Here is a 21,541-nt window from a genome sequence, read left to right as displayed (position 1 = left end):
ACATGGGTGGACAGTCCCTTGGGGCACAAAACTGGGTGGGATCCAGGATACAGGAAAATAGAAGCATCAACTTGTCAAAGGAAGAGGAACATCTCCTCCCTTGGGAGGAATGGTAGATAAGCCTGGGAGGATGGAAACGGATTAGGTCTACGTGGAGAGGCAAGTGTCCAAATCCTTGAAGCCCTAACTCAAACGCCAACTCCTACATTGTCTTTCCTGAATCTCTCACTGGAGCCGACTCCAGCTCGCTCAACCTCTTCAGACTTTCTACCTTGTAGATGTTTATTTGTACACACATCTTATTTCCTTTCCTATACCAAGACCTCTTTGAGGGCAAGAAGAACCGGTTTCCTCCACAGAACATGTGATACATGGTAACTACTCATTCACTCTGGGTTTATTAGACGGATAAATGGGGTGGGGGACGAGACAGGAGATGCTTGCACCAGAGACTCCAGCGAAGAGTGAAATCTTCAGACCCACAACAAACAGTTTGAAGCGAAGCCAAGCAGGAATCTTCCCACACTTCCTCCCGCAAAGATGAACTGCTGTCCTCTGGTCTCCAAACTTGCTCTGAGGACCCCACGTCGGTACCTTGCGACTGCCCTTACCAATGCCTAACTCAATGCTGGAGACGGCCTCCGGCCAAAACCTAGGCTTCCTCGTCCCCCGTCTGAGGCAGAACCTCTGACTCCACTTAGCCTTCTTCTCAGGCCCCTTTACTCGTTTCCCTTCTCCTTTCTCGCAGTCACCACCAGTAGGGCGCGCGTTGGGGCAGCCCTAGCCGGCAGGTAAGGGAGGGTCCTGAGACCGGAAGCCGGAAGCCGGAAGCCGGAAGTGGGGCTGTGAGTACGTGTTCTGTGGAAGCCAGCGCGGGACCCGGCGGGGCCGGCAACATGGAGCCGCTGTACCAGCAAACGCACAAGTGAGGGACGAGTCGGGCACGGGCTGGGGCAAAGCCAGGCTGGGCGAGGCCTGCCCCCTGGCTGGGGCCTCGGGCGTCCGCCGGTATGGAGGCCGAGTCCTTCCGTCCGGGCGCTTCAGGGGGGAGCAGCTCGGAAGTGCTCAGTCTTTGGCGGGATGCCCAGGTAGCGGAGGCCGGAGGGTCCGACCTGGTGCCCGAGGACATTGGGCCGAATGCCTCCGGGGACCTTGGAGGCCATGACTGCCCGCTGGGTAGACTAGGTGAAGGGGAAGTCGCACTTTGTCCAGCACCTGCCAACTCTATGGTCCGATTTGGTAGAGCTGGTGCGGACTCAGGGCCCCGGCACAGAGGAGTTTACTAGTTGGAGAGTCAGGACGTGTACGAAAAAAGGTCTAATGTGTGGCACAATGAGGTGGAAGGTAAATGAGCAGTACCAGCAGGATCTAGTTAAGTAATTTAGAAGGATCCATCACTGGGATAAGGTCGTCAGAAAAGGTTTAATTAATAGCTCACAGCTCCTAAATGATGTTAGTCCCTACTCTTTGACTCAAAACTTGTTGCTTCTACACTGTGATTTTTTTCTTTTATTCTGATTTTGGTTTATACTAAAGACTATTTTTATAATACAAAGAAATTGCTCAGATAGCATTCAGTATTATACGGTACTTGTTATTCATATCTGGTTACAGGTTACCTTTAAGGAAATTGAATTTTGGTTTAGCGTCTCATAACTTAAATTCCTTGGTAGTGTCCTTTATTCATATTGTCCTGCATTTTTGGAACTTGCTGAAATGTGTAATTGAATATGGAAACAAGATCATACCTATCGTATTTGCGGGGATGATTTATCTTTCATTGTGGTCAGACATGCATTAACGTAAAAATTTACCATTTTAAAGTTAACCATTTAATTTTTAATTGTTACCAGTATCATTTAGTTTACCATTTAAAATTATAATCATTTCTTTTTTATATTTTATTTATTTATGTATGTATGTATGGCTGCATTGGGTCCTCGTTGCTGCACACGGGCTTTCTCTAGTTGTGGTGAGTGGGGCTACTCTTCGTTGTGGTGTGCGGGCTTCTCCTTGCGGTGGCTTCTTTTTGTTGCGGAGCTCGGGCTTTAGGTGTGCGGGCTTCAGTAGTTGTGGCACACGGGCTCAGTAGTTGTGGCTCGGGGGCTCTAGAGCACAGGCTCAGTAGTTGTGGCACATGGGCTTAGTTGTTCCGCAGCATGTGGGATCTTCCCCAACCAAGGCTCAAACCCATGTCCCCTGCATTGGCAGGCGGGTTCTTAACCACTGCGCCACCAGGGAAGTCCCTATAATCATTTCTAAGTGTACAGTTCAGTGACATTAAGTACATTCACAGTGTCGTGTAACCATCAACATTATCCATTTCAAGAACTTTTTCATTATCCCAATCAGAAACTCATGTACCCATTAAGCAGTACCTCCCCATTCTTCCCCAAGCCCCTGGTAACCTGTTCTGCTTTCTGTTTCTGAATTTGCCAATTCTGTATATCTCATATAAGTTGAATAATATAATATTTGGCTTATTTCATTTAGCGTAATGTTTCCAAGGTTCATGTATGTCATAGTGTGTATCAGAACATCGTTCCTTTTTATGGCTGAATAATATTCTTTTGTGGATACACACACGCACACACACACACACACACCACGTTTCGTTATCCATTCATCTACTGATGGACACTTGGGTTGTTTCCACCTTCTGGCTGTTGTCAATAATACTGCTGAGAACATTGGTATACAAATATCTGTTTGAGTCTCTGTTTTCAATTTTTTTGGAGTGTATGCCTATACCTATCCTATTCTAACAACTTTCAAATATATGCTGTAGTTTTGTGCTGATGAAAACACTTAAAATCACACCTCCAGGGCCTGGGAAAGAAAGAAAATGGGGACCCACCTCTCTAATGAATTCACAACAAAAGCAATACTTTGGAGCATTAGAATAAGAGGAAGATGATCCAGTTATTGTTTCATTTTCTAAGTTTATGTTTCATTAAGTTACTGTTTCATTTTATACTTTTCTTTCTTTTTACTTTATTGATTAAGTGTTTGGTTTGGGTGGGTGAAAATGTAGAGCCTACTTTGTAATAGTATTGAAATGACAGAATTGGTCTTACACTGGGGAGCCCTATTCTCATATAATAATTATAGGAAGGAACTTTAAAAACTAGATCTGAGAGTCAGTTGGAAAAGGAATGAAACAGGAAATTATGCTCATGTTATTAAGAAAGGGCAGATCTTTTATAATAATAAGGCTCAATGGACTGAGTAGTGCTTTGAAGTTGATCTGTGATGTACAGTCTCATCTGGTTAGTTAATTTGGTTAAAGGATGTTGCTAAGGAGGCCACGACCCAGTTTATTTTTAAGAATAATTTTGTTCACAGAGTCTCAGACTACCTGTTATCATTGCAGCAGGTAGCTGATCACATAGTAAACTAGGAAGCTCAATTCTATGTAAACTTAGAGGAGCAATACTCAACGGTGTCCCAAACAAGATTTGTGGAGTGTAGATGAACTGCTTACCTCTGCAGGCCTCCAGTGATTTACCCTCAAACTCTGGAGACCCTTAGAGTCTATAGCAGAGCTTGCCAACTCTTTCTGTCAAGAGCCAGATAGTAAATACTACAGGCCTTACAGGCCGTACGGTCTCTGTAGCAGCTGCTCAACTCTGCTATTATAGTGGGCAAGCAGCTGTAAGACAATATGTAAACAAATGGATGTGACTGTATTCCAATAAAACTTTATTACAAAAACAGACAAGGGGCAAGATCTGGCCAAGCACTGCTAGGCCTTCTACTATGCAGTGGTTCATTCATTCATTTATTTAGCACCTGCTTTGTGTCAGGCACCATTCCCAGTGCTAACTGTACAGCCCTGCCCTTAGGGAGTTTACCTTGTTTCTCGCTGCAGTATATTCTGATCTGCCTCCTTTCCCCTCAAGGACTGAACCAGGACTGCGGATTCTGGTTCTAGACCTCTTCACCTTGTTTTCCTCATCTGTGAAATGAAGGTTTGGGGCTGATTAAACTGTAAGGCTCCTTTCAGCTCCATAATACTGGTGATTGAGTGTCTTTAACAGGAAACACACAGAATCCTGTGCGCATCAGCAGTTAACTTTTGCAGCTGCAGAAATTAGTGATTGCAGCTGAACGGACACAACAGTAACTGAAAGTATTAATTTTACTGGAACTTTGAACCCAATTTGTAGTTATCTCTTGCCACGTCCCTGAAAGTACATTGAAATTAGATCAACATTTTAAAGTGTGTATCTTGAAAACGCCTGAACTACCTGAACAATGAATGAAAAGAAAAAAGATGAAAAACAGGTTAAACATTTTGCACTTAAATAATACTGTGTTAGGATGAACTTTATAGAGGAGCTAATAGCCAGGCTTCTATTTTTGAGATCCCAGTGCTTGGAAAGGTGCCCATATTTGTCCAGGATCATTCAGTGCCCTGGACCTTATTATCACTAGAGATTCTGATTCAATAGGTTTGGAGCACAAGAAGCTCTATTTTTAACAAGCTCTCCAGGTGATTTTGATGAACAGCTGGGTTTAAAGACTGCTACCTTATCTCAAAACCAGCTTTTCCTTTTTTTGATTTTCCCTTCTGATGAGAGGCTAAATATAGTAGAGGCAAAGTGGGTGAGTGAAAATGCCCAGATGGTTCCCACTACTTTTAAGCAAAGCTGAGTAAAAACAACAAACTTCTGTATGGTGCTGTATGGGTTACACAGCAGTTCCATATTGCATTTGGATCTACGCTTTAAATAATTATGATTATCAGTACCCCGTTTTACAGTTGAGAACACCGAGGCACCAAGGAATTAAATGACTTGTTCAGTGTCCCTCAGCTACTGCACAGTGGCACTAGAACGTCATCTCAGATCTTTTTACTCCAAAACCCTGTTTCCTGCTCAAGTTGGTCAGAGGCAGCATGGGTGCAAAGTGGGTGTATATGATGGGGCTGGGGTAGTTCCATGGACTTTTAAAAAACAATTCTGTTTTAAAATTCTTCCTAGATCTTCTACAGACTTTTTTTTTTTTTTTTTTTTTAATCAGCAACAGTGACCCTTGCTTATTTGCTACTAGGTCTCTGCTTGGTTATGTTTTCACCCAAGCCCACCATGGACCCCATGCTAGGCAGGGCTAGGACTTCTGATTTCTAGTGTCCACACTCCCAAGTCATGCTTGTGTAGCAGCTGTTCCGTATTGGCTTCAAATGTGTGTCCGAATTCCCAGTTCAGTATAAAACAGATCTGCCACTCGGCACGGCAGTTCCCACCATGCCATTCATGCTTGCTTTGTTGTTTTGCATTTATTTCCTCTCGGGCATGACATGTAGAGATTGTATCGCTTTATTGGCTCTAACTTTTTCAGTTCATTCATAGCAAATAGAGATTGGATGGAAAAAGTCAGTAACGTTTCCCTGCAATTTAAAGTTTATCCATTGTAGCTTAGAAAGCTGTAAAAGCCAGCTGAAGAGTGGTTATAGGGTTTTGTGGGTATGGGCATCATCTCTCCTGCTGTCATCGTAGAATTTCGGAATTGAAAGTGACTGGCAGGATCTTCCATTCCAACTCACTTTGGTTGGGAAGACCCTTTATAAACTCAAGGTAGTTCATGTACTCTGTGTTTAAACATGCCGGAGCTCTTTTTTTCCCCCTATTCTTGAAGAGAGAGTTTGTAATTGTTCTCATTTTTCCTGGGGTTGAGCTGAAATCTGTCATCTTGAAATTTGTACCTTTTGGTTCTGGGTCTCCCTTGAGGAGCAGAAACAGAGAACAAGCCCACTCCTCTTTCTGTATGTCATCTCCAGCTACTTGAAGAGCCCCAGCTGCCCCATTTTAGTTTAGTTTTTTCTTTTCTTTTCTCAGAGGATCATTATCACTAGCTCTTTTGACCATTCCTCTTCATAACTTGACTTCTAAACTCTTTTCCAGCCGTCCTGTTCATCTTCCATTGGGAGAAACCTTTAATTGGTAGGGTTCCTTTAGCAGATGGCTCCCAAAGTTGAATGCCAGTCTATATTGTGCATTTGACTTTTTTTTTTAACCTCAAGTCAAAATGTGTGGGGTTTTTTCTTTAACATCTTTATTGGAGTATAATTGCTTTACAGTGATGTGTTAGTTTCTGCTGTATAACAAAGTGAATCAGTTATACATGTACATATGTTCCCATATCTCCTCCCTCTTGCGTCTCCCTCCCTCCCACCCTCCCTATCCCACCCCTCTAGGTGGTCACAAACCACCGAGCTGATCTCCCTGTGCTATGTGGCTGCTTCCCACTAGCTATCTGTTTTACACAAAATGTGTTTTATCCCTGACAAATTCATCTTACTACTTTAGCCTAAATGAAAAATGTTAATATTTGTTTTGTGGTACAATATCCTAAGCACTCACTAGAGCACAGAATCATGTGCAAATTTCATAATCAAACGTTGATTTTTAAAAGTTAATTAATTAATTAATTTATTTTTGGCTGTGTTGGGTCTTTGTTTCTGTGCGAGGGCTTTCTCTAGTTGCGGCGTGTGGGGGCCACTCTTCATCGTGGTGCGCGGGCCTCTCACTGTCATGGCCTCTCTTGTTGCGGAGCACAGGCTCCAGACGCGCAGGCTCAGTAGCTGTGGCTCACGGGCCCAGCTGCTCCGAGGCATGTGGGATCCTCCCAGACTAGGGCCCGAACCCGTGTCCCCTGCATTGGCAGGCAGACTCTCAACCACTGCGCCACCAGGGAAGCCCTCAAACGTTGATTTTTAAAAAACGCTGAGCAAAACACAGAGCCAAAGGCAGTCCTTTGGTGGAACCTGGAAGTCTTCCCAGGATCCCTTGGGGGATGAGGGATTAGCTGGAGGAAACCATTAGGGACCATGGGGACCATGGTTTTGCCTGCTATGAGTCCCTCATCTTTAAAGTTTAAAATATTTGTCAATCTAATGGGAGAAATATGATGTCATTGTTTATTATTTTTTAAAATAAATTTATTTATTTTGTTTATTTTTGATGGTGTTGGGTCTTTGTTGCTGCGCGCGGGCTTTTCTCTAGTTGCGCGAGAGCTACTCTTCGTTGCGGTGCACGGGTTTCTCATTGCAGTGGCTTTTCTTGTTGCAGAGCGCGGGCTTCAGTAGTTGTGGCACATGGGCTTAGCTGCTCTGTGGCATGTGGGATCTTCCTGGACCAGGGCTCGAACCCGTGTCCCCCGCATTGACAGGTGGATTCTTAACCACTGCACCACCATGATGTCATTGTTTTTAATTTGCATTTTCCTGATTACTAGAAGAGAGTCTCTTCATATATTTATTGGCCATTTGGGTTTCCTTTTCTGTCAGTTGCCCTTTGCCCATTTTAAAAATTGCTTTGTTTGACTTTTCCTATTGATTTGTAGCAGTTCCTTATACATTCTGAATACTATTCCCTTGTTCCCTGCTGCAGGTATCTTCCAGTCTCTGCCTGTCTTTTTTTTTGTAAATTGTGCCTTTGGTGTAAAAAGGGTTTTGTTTTAATGTAGCCAGATCTATCAGTCTTTTCTTTTGTGGTTTGTGGGGTTTTGGGGGTAGTTTTGGTTTTTGTCTTGTTTAAGAAATCCTTCTTTAACCTGAAGTCATAATATGCATGCCTATATTTTCTTCGGAAAGTTCTAAAGCCTCACTTTTTACATTTAGGCTTTAAACCATCTTGAGTTTATCTTTGTGTACTATTGCATGAGGTGTCTTTTTTCCATGTGGATAACGAGCTGAGCCATCAGCACTTATCGTAGTCCATTCTTTTCCCACTGCCATTAGAAGTTTACCTCACTGCCCACATCCAGGCCTTCAGGGAAGTCCTAGTTCTCTTTTCCATCTCAGCATTGCCATCCAGTCCTCTCTGGCTGTTTTCACAGTTGCCCTGATCCAGATGTTGGTTTCTTCAAGCTGCCTTTCTACATCTGCCTCCATATCTCCACATGCCTCCATTCTGAAGCATCCAGACTTGCCTTCCTGAAGTAGCAGGTTCTAGGAGTGATTTCCTGGTGCCTCTCAGGACCATGGGTCTTGCCCAGGAGCGCTCTGAGAGTCGTTAGAGAGCTGCTCTTGCTTCTGGGGCCATGGGTCATGTTTAGAGGCCACAGGGACACCCTGGAAAAGACTAGAGGCAAGTTCAAATGAAATTTGGGCTCCTGGCTCACATTGGTAAATTTGGGGTCACAGTTTGTGGTGCTCACGGTGGAGGATGGTTGCTGACCTTTCCCTCAAGGGTTGGTGATGATGGAAGAGCTCACAGGTCCCTCTCATGTGGCTCTCACGTGGAGAGACCAGAGGCACCAGGAGGCGGTTGTTGGAGTAGGATAAACAGTATCCCCAGGACTGATCACAGAGGACGGCTCGGAAGGGCTCAGCGGGTAGGTGACCTTGCCCAATCCCCGGGGAGCCTCCAAAAGATGCTCTGGGGCCTGATGTCCGGGACCATGCCAGAGGTTCTGGGTGCAGTGTTGGCGTTTCCAAGTGAGATGGCAGTCTCCTCATATTGCCAGGGAAAGATGTTGACCAAACAGGAGATCCGTATCTTTCAGGGCCTTCCTCTAATGGTTTCCTCCAGCTAATCCCTCATCCCCTTCTTCCCTCTGACCCCAACCCTCAGGCGGGCCAGCCTGCTGGTAACGCACGTGATGTGCCTTGCAGGCCTTTTTGCATGTCATTTTCTCCACATCTTCCTTCACCAAATCACGTCTGTCTTCTTCAAAATGATGTTGAGAACTCCCTTCACCCACAAAGCTTTCCCCAGCTCACTCTTCTGTTCATTGCCTTTGCTTAGCACTGCTGCGTGTAGCTCCTCAGCTTTCTTTTTGTTTACACTTCTATGTGTTAGTGTTCTCTTAAATCTTCTTGGGACTTTGCATGTCTATCTGGCCTGTCCTTCCTAATTACACTGTTTCTCAAGGACAAGGATTATATCTCTCTTGCCCTTTGACTCTCCCTAGTACAGACCAGTGCTCAGCACATTGGGTCAAAGAACAGAGAGTGGGATTGGCTGCGTCCAGATCGAGGTCTATCACTTGGTGTGTGACCTTGAACAAGTTACATAACCTTTCTGGGCTTCGGTTGTCTTATTTACAAAATGAGGATGATAATAGTACTTTCCTCATAGGGTTATTGACTTTGCAGAATGTGTCAGATGCAGTAAGCACTCACTAAATGCTGCCTGTCAGTATTATTATTAATATTAATGTTAAAATGTTAGAAACCGTGCCAAAACATGTGACCTGAAGTGCCACATACAAATTTTACAGTTCAGCGATACTGTCAATTTAAATCAGTTAGATGTTGGCATTAGAAAATTTGTCTTTCCTGACCGAAGCGCTGTTGATTACTCCTGTCTCACTCATTTCCTCCCTCTTCCTTTGATAGGCAGGTCCACGAGATCCAGTCTCACATGGGACGCCTGGAGACGGCCGACAAGCAGTCTCTGCACTGTGAGTAATTAACTATGGAGACCAGAGTCCTTTCTCTGATGACACGGTGCTAATGGGCTGGGTTTCCTGACTGCGTTTCTGCCTCAGGGGCTTAATGATTCAGCATGGAATGAGTTCTGTTGTTAGGGTGGACAGAAAAACCCTATGGCAAAGTCACTGATTTCCCTGATTGTGCCCTTCGGAATCCCACAAGTCTTATCCCCCATTACCCCTCCACTCAACCTGACATGGCCCTATGGGAATGGAAGTCCTCTCCTCCATCTGTCTTAATCTCATTACCTAGTCTGTAGAGGAATGTGGTCCATAAAAATTCAGAGATGTTTAACTGGAATTGGCCATTTCTTCTGAGCTGAGAACTGTGGCTTTTTAGGCGGATTATTCAGAAACGATGAGCAGTATTAATTGGTTTAGTTCCCACACCGTGATTTCCTTTTAGAAGAGTGCTGCTTTCTGTGTTTTCGTTTCTTCTCTGTTGAAAGAAAAGGTCATTTTTCTGAGTCGGTCACACAGGCATTGCTGATCCCCCACCCACTGCAGATGCGGTCCCCTCCTCTCACTCCTGGCTGGCGCCGTGCCCATTTCTCCTGTTTTCTCACGTCCGCTTTCTGCAGCTCCAAAAGCACCTGGTCTCTTGGTCTTGTGCCACACCTTGTTCTGAGCCGTGCTCGTTAGCTGTGGGCTCCCCTAGGAAGGTGACATTTCTGTCTCTGCTGTCGTTTCTGTTTCGGGCAGGAGGCAGTCTGGACGCCTTCTTCTGCGCAGTTCAGCTGCTTCTGTCCGTTCACTTTGTTTGCCTTCCCAGCAATCTCGTTGGTACATGATTAGAAATGGAAAAGTGGTCATTTTGACTGTTTATCGAAAGGGATAAGGTAAATGACTGTATTTATCATATCGTTACCTCTGTGGATTCTTTCCTGTTGATATTCGGTCTATTCTGGGGACTCCAACATCAGTCTGCCCATTCTTAAGGGAACTCTTCTCTATGTTTTACATACTAAATCTTTCCCTTTGAGCTTTCTTTTTTTTTTTTTAACCTCATTATGTTCTGTGGGGAGTTCAGTTGGCAGTCTTTCTACGAGATATTTATAACCCATGTCTGAAAATAATCTCAAATGAAAAGAGGCCTCACTTTGTATCAGAAAATATTACATTTTGCTTAAAATATTTATTTGGACAATCTTTAAATGTTCATTTTATTTTCTAAAGGCAGGAAATTTATTTCTACAGATGTATCTTCAGCTTTTTAAAAAATTGGCATTGTTATGGCATTAACAGCTATATATATATATATATTTTTGAAACGTTTACAGTCACTTACTATAATTTGAATTTTTTCCCCATCATTAGTGTATGCATTTTTCTCCTTTTGAAATACATATTTTTGAGTCCATTTGATATAGAAAAAAGATACGTTTGATTTCTTCCAATTTAAGTTCACTGTTATTATTATTCTTCCAGCAGTTATTCTTTGACTCTGTTTGCCTTCCCAGCAATCTCGTTGGTACATGATTAGAAATGGAAAAGAGGTCATTTTAACTGTTTATCGAAAGGGATAAGGTAAATGACTGTATTTATTATTTTTCCAGTAATTATTCTTTTTTCTCTTTTATGCAGTAGTAGAAAACGAAATCCAAGCAAGCATAGACCAGGTATTCAGCCATCTAGAGCGTCTGGAGATCTTGTCCAGCAAGGAGCCTCCTAACAAAAGACAGAATGCCAAACTGTGAGTACTCTGACACCCCAGGCCTATCACAGCAGGCCTTTCTCCCAGGGGAGGCCATCACATATTCTGAAAATCCCATTTATACATTGAAAAACTGAGACTATGAAAAGATAAAGTCCCATAAAGAGCACAATTCTGTTTGATTGGTACCCCCTCGGAGTAAAAAGCCTGTGTTGTATAACACGGGGAATAGAGCCAGTGTTTTATGATAACTGTGAATGGAGTATAACCTTTAAAACTTGTGAATCACCATATTGTATACCTGTAACTTATATCATATTGTATATCAACTATACTTCAATTTTTTTAAAAAAAGGAATAAAAAGCCTGTCAGGTTAGTGGCTCAGAAGCCTCATGTCTCCTTTTCTCGTTGGTGTCATTTAGAAATTTTGCCCCCAGTACTGTTTTTCTGACCAGACCCATGGCCACTTGAAACCTAATGCTACCGGGGAGTTTCAGTCTGCTCTTTGGTTCCCACTACATTCTTGGGTTGAAATACCTTGCTCTTAATCACTCCAGTCGGTGTATTTATAATGAAATACTGATCTAATGTTTGATACACCCCCATGAAATTAAAATGAAATCACCCTCACCATCTCTACCCCAGCCCCTGCTCCCAAAAGTTTTATGAAACTTCGTTGATGCTTTACTCCAAAGATGCCCTTGGGCTTCTTCCAGGAGAGTGATATAACCCCTAGAAGGTCAGGAAGAGGTCATCAAACCTGCTTCCTGTCACCTGTTCCCTGTCATGCATCCAGAATCAGAGGCCAGCAGATACTTAAGTAAAGCTGCTGGAATCTCATGTGCTACCACCCTGCTCTAACCACAAGCTCCTTCTTTACTTTCAACATCATTGATCAAAATCAGATTACTTGTGGGGGATGGATGGCATGGAGTAGTGTAGGGGGAAGTAAGGAAATGTCTTTTTTCCTGAAGACAAAGCCTGGCTACCTCCAATCATTGCTGCTCTGGACTCCTGGAATTTAATCTCTCTGTCAATTCTAGTCGTGTCGACCAGTTAAAGTATGATGTCCAGCACCTGCAGACTGCTCTGCGAAACTTCCAGCATCAGCGATACGCAAATGAGCAGCAGGAAAGACAGCGAGAAGAGCTTCTGTCCCGCACCTTCACCACTAATGTAAGCCAGGCTCCTGGGTGGGATCTGCGGGAACTCGACAGCCTGTGGGAGCTGCAGCTCAGGGCTCTGAGCGGCGGTCTTTTAGGGGGTGTCAGAAGCAGACTGATCGGACAGGAGGAGAGCAACCGGAAGTGACGGCAGACTTTGTGCGTTGCCACAGAGACTAGACCTAAGCAGGGAATCTCTTTCTCTGTCACAAAAACCTGAAGAGGAAGCAGTTAAATTGAGGGAACGAGCAGAGGTGAAAATTACCTGGTTTGACTGGTCCGATGCAGAGAGGTGGACATTCACATGGTGGAAATGTTTTCCTGACCAGATCGAGACAGGTGATTAGAGCTCAGGCTGTTTGCAGTGAGGGCAGCGTTTCAAAGCTGCCTTCAGGCAGTTGCCATGGAGGGGGGGGTTGTGGTGTGTGTGGGGTGTGTGTGTGTGTGTGTGTGGTTCCAGTGTCAGATGCATTAAAATGTTTTTGCCCCTAGTCTGAGCGGCAGTTTGGAGGGATTTGTTAACAGATATTTCATTTTAGCGGGATTGCTTGACTCGAGCCTGTTTGAAAGTGGCCTCTTGGTTTGCACGTTGGATTTCTTAGAACACCCTTGTCCGTGTCCTTTGGTCTCAAGAGGATCATTTCCCACACATGGCTGTAGAACATACTGGCCTTTGTCGTGTCCTGCATAATGTATTCCACCAAATTAGGTGGGTCTTGGTGTGGGGGGGGGGGAGAGTTGCTTGTTTGTTTTGTTTGTTTTTACAGAGAGTTTCATTTTCTAAAGAGATCTTAGCTTTCTAAGCCTATCATCAGAATTCAGATCAGCTCCCGCTTTGCAGACGTTTAACTCTCTTTGCTGTGTCCACACTTGGAATAATGTCCCCAGGTGCTTCATAATGTGCCTATGTAGTTTGGTTTCTCTAGCGCAAGCAGTCAGGTAACCGTGATTAACACTTCAGAAGTTCGATGAACATGTGTTGGTGGTATAATGGTAAGCAGAGCTGCCTTTCAAAAGAGTAGAGAACTGTACAACACATGAAAAGGTGGTGGCATTGGTTATTCCAGCCTTTTTAGGCCATGGATGATGGCTCAGAATTATTTTGTTTCTTACCAGCCTAGTGTGATGCTGTGCATACACTGGGCCCTTAATAAAAACTGATTGGCCGAATGAACTTCTTCCTGGTCTTTCTACGATCGGGAGGTATAATACATTTTTCTGAGAGATAACAGCCCATCAACTATACCTTTTCAGATGGGAGGGTAAGAAAGATTTGTATATAAAAGGCATTCAATAAATATTTGTCAGATAAATGAAAAGAAGTCTCTAATTGATTCAAACACTGGAGCCTTGACCCACAGAGCATCAGCTTATGCAGAATGCTGTTTAAGGTACCGAGAGTAAAGCGTGTGTAAATTAAAAACCATGACTCCTACCTCTGAGAAACTCCCGTGTTAGGGTGGGGGGACGTATACCTGAATGAAAAATGATTGTGAACTTGAGCAGCCAAGAAAAGGTGCTTTAACCTCTTCATGATGATGGAAAGTGGCAAAAGTGGCACCGCTTGGCAGAAGAGTTTGTAATGGTCAGGAGGTGGGAGAGAAGACAGTGCTGTGGCTGGTCGTGCCCTGCTTCTGTGTCCTTCCCACTTGCCGTGTAAAAGTGGAGCCCTGGGATTGGTCTTGCTTTTCTCCCTACAGGATGGTTAAGAGGGCAGGCTCTGCACCCAGCACTGGGATTCGTGCCCCGCTGGACGTCTTACCAGCTCTGCGTACTCTTGAACAAGTCATTCCACCTCTCTGGGTTTCCGTTTCTTCATCTAAAACAGGGATAATATCATAACTACTGTGTAAGGGTAGAGTGAGGGTTAAGTGAGCTTAGGGTAAAGAGCATGCAGAGTGGAAAGCACTTGATCAGTATTAGTTTTTTCTCCCTTTGTTTCTTTATAGACTTTTCTTCCCTGCTCAGGTGGATAGACCCATCCTCAACACCGTTAGGCCTTTAATAGAAAACAGTCTCTTCTCTCCTTGGTCAGTCTGTCTAATTGGAGGGATAAGCTGTAGATAAAATAGCCAGAGGACAAAAGCAAACCTTTAACACTGCACTGAGGGAAAGCCAAGTAAAGGAACATTTGGAATAAGCTAGTTAGCAAGGAGTCAGAGAAAGCCTTTAGGAGAAGCCCAGCAAGGTCTTAGAAGAATAGAGTTTTTCCTAAGTTGGGGGAATGATATGGAGGCAGGGATGAACAAGACTTGTGTGGTGGAACCCACTTGCAGAGTGATAAGTCTGAGAATTCCTTTTCCTCTGAGTGAACAGAGGCCACCCCAGATCTTTGCTTTTTCTTCTCTGTTAAGTTCCTCTGATTCTCGCACCATTCCCTCTGGCTGTTTTTCCGGCGTGACCTTGGCCAGGAGGCAGAGCGGTCAGATGTGGTGGGGCCCCTGGAGCTGACCAGCAAGCAGAGTAACCAAACGCCTGCGTTTCTTTCACAGGACTCCGACACCACCATACCAATGGATGAATCACTGCAGTTCAACTCCTCCCTCCAGAAAATTCACCACGGCATGGATGACCTCATTGGAGGCGGGCACAGTATTCTGGAGGGACTGAGGGCCCAGAGACTGACCATGAAGGTGGGGGCCCTCTTGGGGGACAGGGAGAAGGCCTTTTGTTTTGGCTTTATCCAAAAGTGTGGGACCTGCGTTTACCTTTTGATCGCATACCCCTAAATTGTGATACTGTGATAGACAGAGCCTTTGAGTTTGGGTTCCTTTCTGTTGGAATTGAATTATTATGAGTCCAAAAGGAGCCAGATTCCCTTTGCGAGTAGGTGTTTCTTGTGTTTGCAATGAACCATAATGTGGCATCTCTTGGTATCCAGGTCTTTTTCCATTTCCTGAACTTAATGTAAAGTGACTGCTGCTATGAGAGGAAGCAGTAATGGACTGGGAAATTCTGTTACAGAATCCGCTCTCGCAAGAAGGAAGACGCAGCTGTACTTGGCCTCTCGCTCTCTTTCGGTTTTCCTGTGTGGCGCCCCCAACCCACCCCGCGCCCACAGGTGGACGGCCTTATAGCCGAGACCTCTGTACTGCAGCAACTGAAGGGGGTCTTAGGGCTGCCTTGGTTGACTAGCAGCGGGTGCCTTCTAGAGCACAGGCTGGTGATCCCCAGTGACTCTTCACTCTCTCTTTAGCAACAGGTATTCCTAGAAGCCCTGCCCCATTGGCTGAGACTCAAAACCCCTGGGAGTGGTTTACAGAAACATTACACAGCCTCTGATGTCAGTCATGATGTTTCAGCCTCAGCCCTTTTCCTGTGTCAACCCTGATGGATAATGGGGTGTGGGCTGTGTCTGTTATCAGGGTGTGGTCCCCAGTGGACGAAGCCCTCCCAGCCACTGAGCTGTGAGAAGCAGTCACTCGGAAGCGTGAGCTTTATCTTAGTTTTTGTTGGACCGTGTTGAGCCTGTCAGCTCTATGGGACTTCTGTGCATTTCTGAGCAGCGCCTGCCACCTTTACCCAGGAGAAGGACAGGCGAGCTGCGAGTGACACTTATCTCTTGCTGATGGCCACAGCGCTTCAGATGGTCTGGAAGCGTGGTCTCTGACAGCTCCGTGGGTGCCCCCCTTTCAGAACAGCCACCTGCAGTAATCTAAACTGATACATGATGGTTAATCCGCCCTTTCTTTAGAAAACTGCTGGCCTCCTTCCCATATCTCAGAAAAACAGTAAAACCCTTTTAGGACGAGACTCACCATGTCACACTCAAGTTGACCCGCTGCGGGTCAGAGCTTATTGTTAAAGCGCATGTCAGCTTCTTCCCGAAGTCTGGTGTCACTGAGGAGTCCAAGCAACTTCTGCCCCAACACTGCCCCCAGAGGTGAAGCGCCGGGAAGTCTGGTGGGCGGTCAGGGGCTGGAATGAGAGGTTTCTAATTCCGTTTCCTCTGCACGCCTGCTATACCTGTCTTTTGCCTCTTGGTTCCCTCCACCTGCCTCCTACCCCACTTCTGTCAGGGAAGTTTCTGCCCAAACCATTTAAAAGGAACATAGGAGGGAGCGTGAAGGAACCGGGCCTTGATTTGGGGTGGAAAATGAATAACATTTTTGAAATTTATGTTAATTTTCAAGTGATTTTCGAAGCTTGGTACTTGAACTTCACAGAGTGATGAAATAATCTGCTCTTTCAGAGCTAAGCGGAGTCTTTAGTGACAGTCTAGTTTATACCACCATTGTTATGGGAAAAACATGTCTCTGGTCTCTGGCAGAGATAAAGTTTGACCTGAGAGATCTCTCTCCGTGAGGCTTGTATATCATTGTCTGGGCAGAGCGTGGGTCTTGAACTCCTGTCCGTGATGCCTTGTGTTCTCACCTCTCTTGCACCTTCTCTCAGTTGCTCGTTACTGTGTTCACTTAAAAAATGGTTGCAGAACACTAGGTTAGATGCCGTCATACAGATGCAGTCGGTGATGTGTGTAAGTTAAGTTGTGGTCTGCCCAGCTTTCATTTATATTTGTTACTTCATATGAAATTGAATGTGCTTAAAAATGAAAATTAGAAAGCAGAGAGGAAGGGTGGCCTGGGTGGTTTGGGCTGTTGGTTTAGGAATAAAATACCCTTTTGGGTGGTGGGTGGTGACATTCATATAAGGAGTTGTAGGTCCTTGGGTTGGTGTCTGCCAGTTGTGTTTCTGTGGTTCCATCTTGCCCCCTTCAAACTCTCTTATGAACGTGGACACAGACCCATACGTTGTACTCAGCAGAATCCCTGCGGTTTCTGCTCTACAGAGTACACAGGCTGAGAGCAAGCATTTTAGAGCCAGGGAGCAGAGAGAAGTTTTTTGATGTTGCCTTTTTTTCAATATAAAATATTCTAATTTAAAACTTTTTTTAATGGAGGTATAATGTGCATACGGTGAGGTATACAGATCTTATTTGTACAGATCATTGAATTTTGACAAATACATACATCCGTCTTTGTAACTCACACTGCTGTCAAGGTAGAGACCGTTTTCACCACCCCTGAAAGATCCCTTGTGCCCTTTCCCAGTCAGTCTACCCCTGCTCCCTCCGCCTGCCCCAGGCAACCACTGTTCTGATTGATTTCACCATTTATTAGTTTTGACTGTTATTGAACTTAATGTAAATGTATTCACATTACGATTTTGTGTGTGACTTCTTCCTCTCAGGAGTGTTTTCCAGGCTCATTCATATTGTTACATGTTGTAATCAGGTCCTTTTTATCGCCCAGCAGCATCCCGTTGTGCACAGAACACTGTTAATCCGTCCTCTGGTTGATACACACCTGGATTGTTTCCAGTTTGGGGGCATTCTTCTGTTTTCTTCTAGAAGCTTTATTATAGTTTTAGCGTTTTTGTTTAATTCTATGAACGAGTTAATTTTTATGTATAATATGAATCAAAGGTCTTTTTTAACACATATGTATTATATACAGACATATATGTGCGTGTGTGTATATGATACATACATGTGATACTCATTATACACCATTTGTTCCAGCACATTTGTGGAAGACTTTCCTTTCCCCCTTGCTTTGCTCTACAACCTTGACCAAAAGTCATTTGGCCATAGGAGCGTGATCTGTTTCTGGTGGCTGCTGCTTCTTGTATGCTTTAGGCATGACCAAGAGACTGTCTGTTGGTAAAGCCCCATCTCATGATGACATTCACCCATCCTTGGTAGAAGGAGTTGATCTTTGTTTCTCTTCCGCTTCTTGTCTGTCCCAGGGGACCCAGAAGAAGCTCCTCGACATTGCCAATATGCTCGGCTTGTCCAACACAGTGATGCGGCTCATCGAGAAGCGAGCTTTCCAGGACAAGTACTTCATGATCGGTGGGATGCTGCTCACCTGTGTGGTCATGTTCCTTGTGGTGCAGTACCTGACCTGAGCCAGCCAGGCCCCGTGGCTGAACAACGGTCCCACGGCGTGAGAGTGTGTGTGAGTGTGAGTGTGCAAAGAGAGGGAGGCCCGGAGGCTGCCTTCTGAAATGTGTGCCCATCTTAACTGTGAAGACCACTCAGAAGTAATTGTGACCTGCAACCTGGTGGGAGTTTCAAACCTCTGTTTTTTGTGACGTCTTGGACGGGAAACTCGTGGTACCAAGATGTAGTGCTTAGGAAATGAACGAAGTGTCTGTTCTCTCTCATGCTCACTGTCACTCTCACTGGGGGAGGAAGTGATGCAAGGGTAAGGGAGGACCAGGGAGAGGGGAGGGAGAGAATGGCCTTGGTGGTTTTTGTCCTCATAGCTGATGTGCACCCAGGAAGGCTTTCACGGTGAGCTTGCAGACAGGACTGTCCACTCTTTGCCATCCACTGGCCTTTCTGGCTCCTAGTAGATAGTCTAGAGCAGAAGCAAAGAGAGGAGGGGAAAGAGGCCTTCTTTTCCTGCACCCACTACAGTAGGTGGGTTCACATGCTCTTGCTACTAGCCACCTTCCCCCACACCCCTCCAAAAAATAATGACATGCCAATGACTGACTGCTAATACTCGTCGTCCTTCCCCGGAAGCAGCTACCTAGAGGAAACAGAGGCATTGGCGCTGTTGCTGATAGCAAGATTTTCCACATCACGGATGTTGGGTGTTTCTCCTTTCTAAAGTAAGGCCACTGTTAACTCCCTGGGAACGGTCAGTCTTGAAACTGAAGACCCTAGTCACCGATATTTTTCCCAGTAGTTAATGGTTGGCTTTTAAGACTGCAGCCTGGCACCCGTGTCCAGGCTTTGGTGGGCGTTTGCCCCTTATCAGGTAGCTGTGAGCAGAGGTTAGTGATTTGTCTTTTACAGTCTCATCTCTAGTTTTAGTGTCTCTAATTAATAATTGGCTCTCTTCCCTTCCTTGAGATATATTAGCAACTGCCAGCCAAGCCTCCGTTCTGCCCAGCCAGTGTGGGCACATGTCACCCTGGAGACGTCTCTGGTGTGTATGTCCTTGTAAGACTCTGTTTTCAGGGACCAGGACCTTTCTCCTTCTCGGACCAACCCTAGATTAAGGTTGTACCGGTACCCGGCGTATTGTGGGATTTATTGTAAAGCCAGTCTGTTCAAGAATACTAATCACTGAAAGTACCAGAAAGACCTGGTTAGCCTATTTTTTCATCTGTCACAGGCCCTACCAGCCCTAGGCTCAGTATGGCAAGACATAAATAACACTCACAGTTTCCCAGAGGAACTGTAAACCTGGTCAGTATTAACCCCACCTTTGACTGTCTTGCCCTACCTACTTCCCGTCTTTGTTTCTTGTCATTTGGACTATCTTCTGTCATCTTTCTCTTTTCTGTGTGTTTTCTCTTCCACCTTCCTTCTTTACCACCCCCCCCCAATCTGTTTCTGTAGCAGTATTGGTCTTTGTAGGCACATCTGTGGCGTAGATCCCTTTTGGGGGAATGATTCTTAATTGTCACAGGTTTTGTTTTTTTGGTTTTTTTTGCTGTACGCGGGACTCTCACTGTTGTGGCCTCTCCCGCTGCGGAGCACAGGCTCCGGACGCGCAGGCTCAGCGGCCATGGCTCACGGGCCCAGCCGCTCCGTGGCATGTGGTATCCTCCCGGACCGGGGCACGAACCCGCGTCCCCTGCATCGGCAGGCAGACTCTCAACCACTGCGCCACCAGGGAAGCCCTGTCACAGATTTTTAACATGAGTTTCCTGGGTACTGATTTCACACTTTTGGTAGGATCTCTGTTGCTCTTACTTGTCTGGGCTAAACAGGGGCCCTGGGTTTCCAAGGAAAGGGGAATCTTTGATCCCTTCATAAAAGGATTGAAGGCTCTGCCAGAGTGAAAACATTGGCCTGGTGGATGGACAGAGGGGTGGAAGCATCTTCAGACTAGCTCTGACTTTGGGGAGGCCCAGTTGGAAATTTCCATCATACCCAGCACCCCTGCCATCCCAGGGACCCAGCACAGGTCTCTTAGCAGTGCATGAAATGGGTTTTTAAACTGCACAGACTTGGCTCTGAGCCTGGGCACCTGAGGATCCTGCCAGACAGTGCACTTTGGAAGAAGATGTACAAGGAGCAGCTAAGCCATTTGGACTTGAACTCTGGGGAGGCAGAAACTCCCCCCACCCTCTGCCCTCTGTTGGCTGATGTGACACCTATTTGTAATGTACACCAGTCTGTTTCCACACTTGCCTTTCTAGTGATTGTTGGCCTCGACGAACCGGAAGTAAGGCCTTCCTTCGTGCTGCACCTTCAGAGCCATTCTCCCTACTTTGTAATAAAAATAGAGGGGGCAGTTCGTGGGTCTTCACCACCTGGAGCTAAGGAACAGCAGCCACAGTATGTCTGGAGACCCTGGGGCACCTCGTGTCATCGTGTGCTTGCCCTTCCCTGTCACACATTGGCTTTCAATGCTCTGTGAGCAACACACTTTGTCTCCACAGTCCTCAGAGTATAGGGCAGGGTCTCCAGGCCAGGGAAGGAGCACCCTCTAGTGGAGTTGGGGTGAATTCTCAGGTGCAAGAATCTCCAGGAGCTGCCTCTGCGACCTTGTACAGGATTTTGGTGTACCTATTGTGGTTTAAGACAGGTGGGTTGTCAAGGAACTTGGAGAATCTTCATTCCGTGGATGTGTACTCCAGGTGTGATAACCTTAAGAAAAGCTGAACTCCACGAGCAAGTAAGTAGGAGAGTCTTCATTTTATAGAAAGCTTCGCTGCTGGGATTTTTCCTGTCCTTTACCCTGATGAGTTTAAATGGGTTTGATTTGCAAATTTGGCTTTACACTCATTGTTTTTGAAACACATCAGTTGAATAAAGTTGCTGTTTATTTTATTTAGAAAATTACATTTTGTAAAGGAATTTGACATTCATCGTCATAACCAATGACCCTTTTTTTCTCTCAGGCCAGAGATTCTGAAACACTGTTCCGAGACGAGGGGTGGGTTGGCTGCCTCAGCAGTAGCTGGGAAACTTTTTAAAAATTATGGATTCCTCCGGCCTACCCCAGACCTTCTGCATTAGAATATTTTTTAAGTCTCTAAGGTAATTCTGATGTGTGTCTTTTATTTATTTTCCACATTTATTTAGGTATTTTATATTTGGCTGAGTTGGGTCTTTGTTGCTGCATGCGGGCTTTCTCTAGTTGCGGCGAGCGAGGGCTACTCTTTGTTGTGGTGCACGGGCTTCTCATTGTGGTGGCTTCTCGTTGCGGAGCACGGGCTCTAGGTGCGTGGGCTTCAGTAGTTGCGGCACGAGGGTTCTCTAGTTGTTGCTTGCGGGCTCTAGAGCACAGGCTTAGTAGTTGTAGCACACGGGCT

General features: G+C 45.3%; 1 protein-coding gene across 4 annotated transcripts; it reads left to right on the top strand.

The window, feature by feature from the left end:
* Positions 1-832: 832 nt before the first annotated feature.
* Positions 833-21,233, top strand: GOSR2 (golgi SNAP receptor complex member 2). Of its 4 annotated transcripts, none has more exons than XM_029212756.1 (6): positions 833-925; positions 9,347-9,411; positions 11,026-11,134; positions 12,140-12,272; positions 14,752-14,892; positions 18,008-18,313. In XM_029212756.1, the coding sequence occupies exons 1-6, from the start codon at positions 897-899 to the stop codon at positions 18,167-18,169; spliced, it is 639 nt and encodes a 212-aa protein (XP_029068589.1). In that variant the 5' UTR covers positions 833-896; the 3' UTR covers positions 18,170-18,313. The 4 variants fall into 4 exon arrangements, with proteins under 4 accessions (XP_029068589.1, XP_029068591.1, XP_029068592.1 ...); XM_029212758.1 differs by having other exon boundaries at positions 904-925; positions 9,351-9,411; positions 18,008-21,233; XM_029212759.1 differs by lacking the exon at positions 833-925 and adding an exon at positions 991-1,008 and having other exon boundaries at positions 18,008-21,233.
* Positions 21,234-21,541: the final 308 nt, after the last annotated feature.

Source organism: Monodon monoceros, unplaced genomic scaffold (assembly GCF_005190385.1).
Source record: "Monodon monoceros isolate NGI ecotype Baffin Bay Population unplaced genomic scaffold, NGI_Narwhal_1 Super_Scaffold_9, whole genome shotgun sequence".
Taxonomy (NCBI): domain Eukaryota; kingdom Metazoa; phylum Chordata; class Mammalia; order Artiodactyla; family Monodontidae; genus Monodon; species Monodon monoceros.
This window is presented reverse-complemented; position numbering and strand designations above follow the sequence as displayed.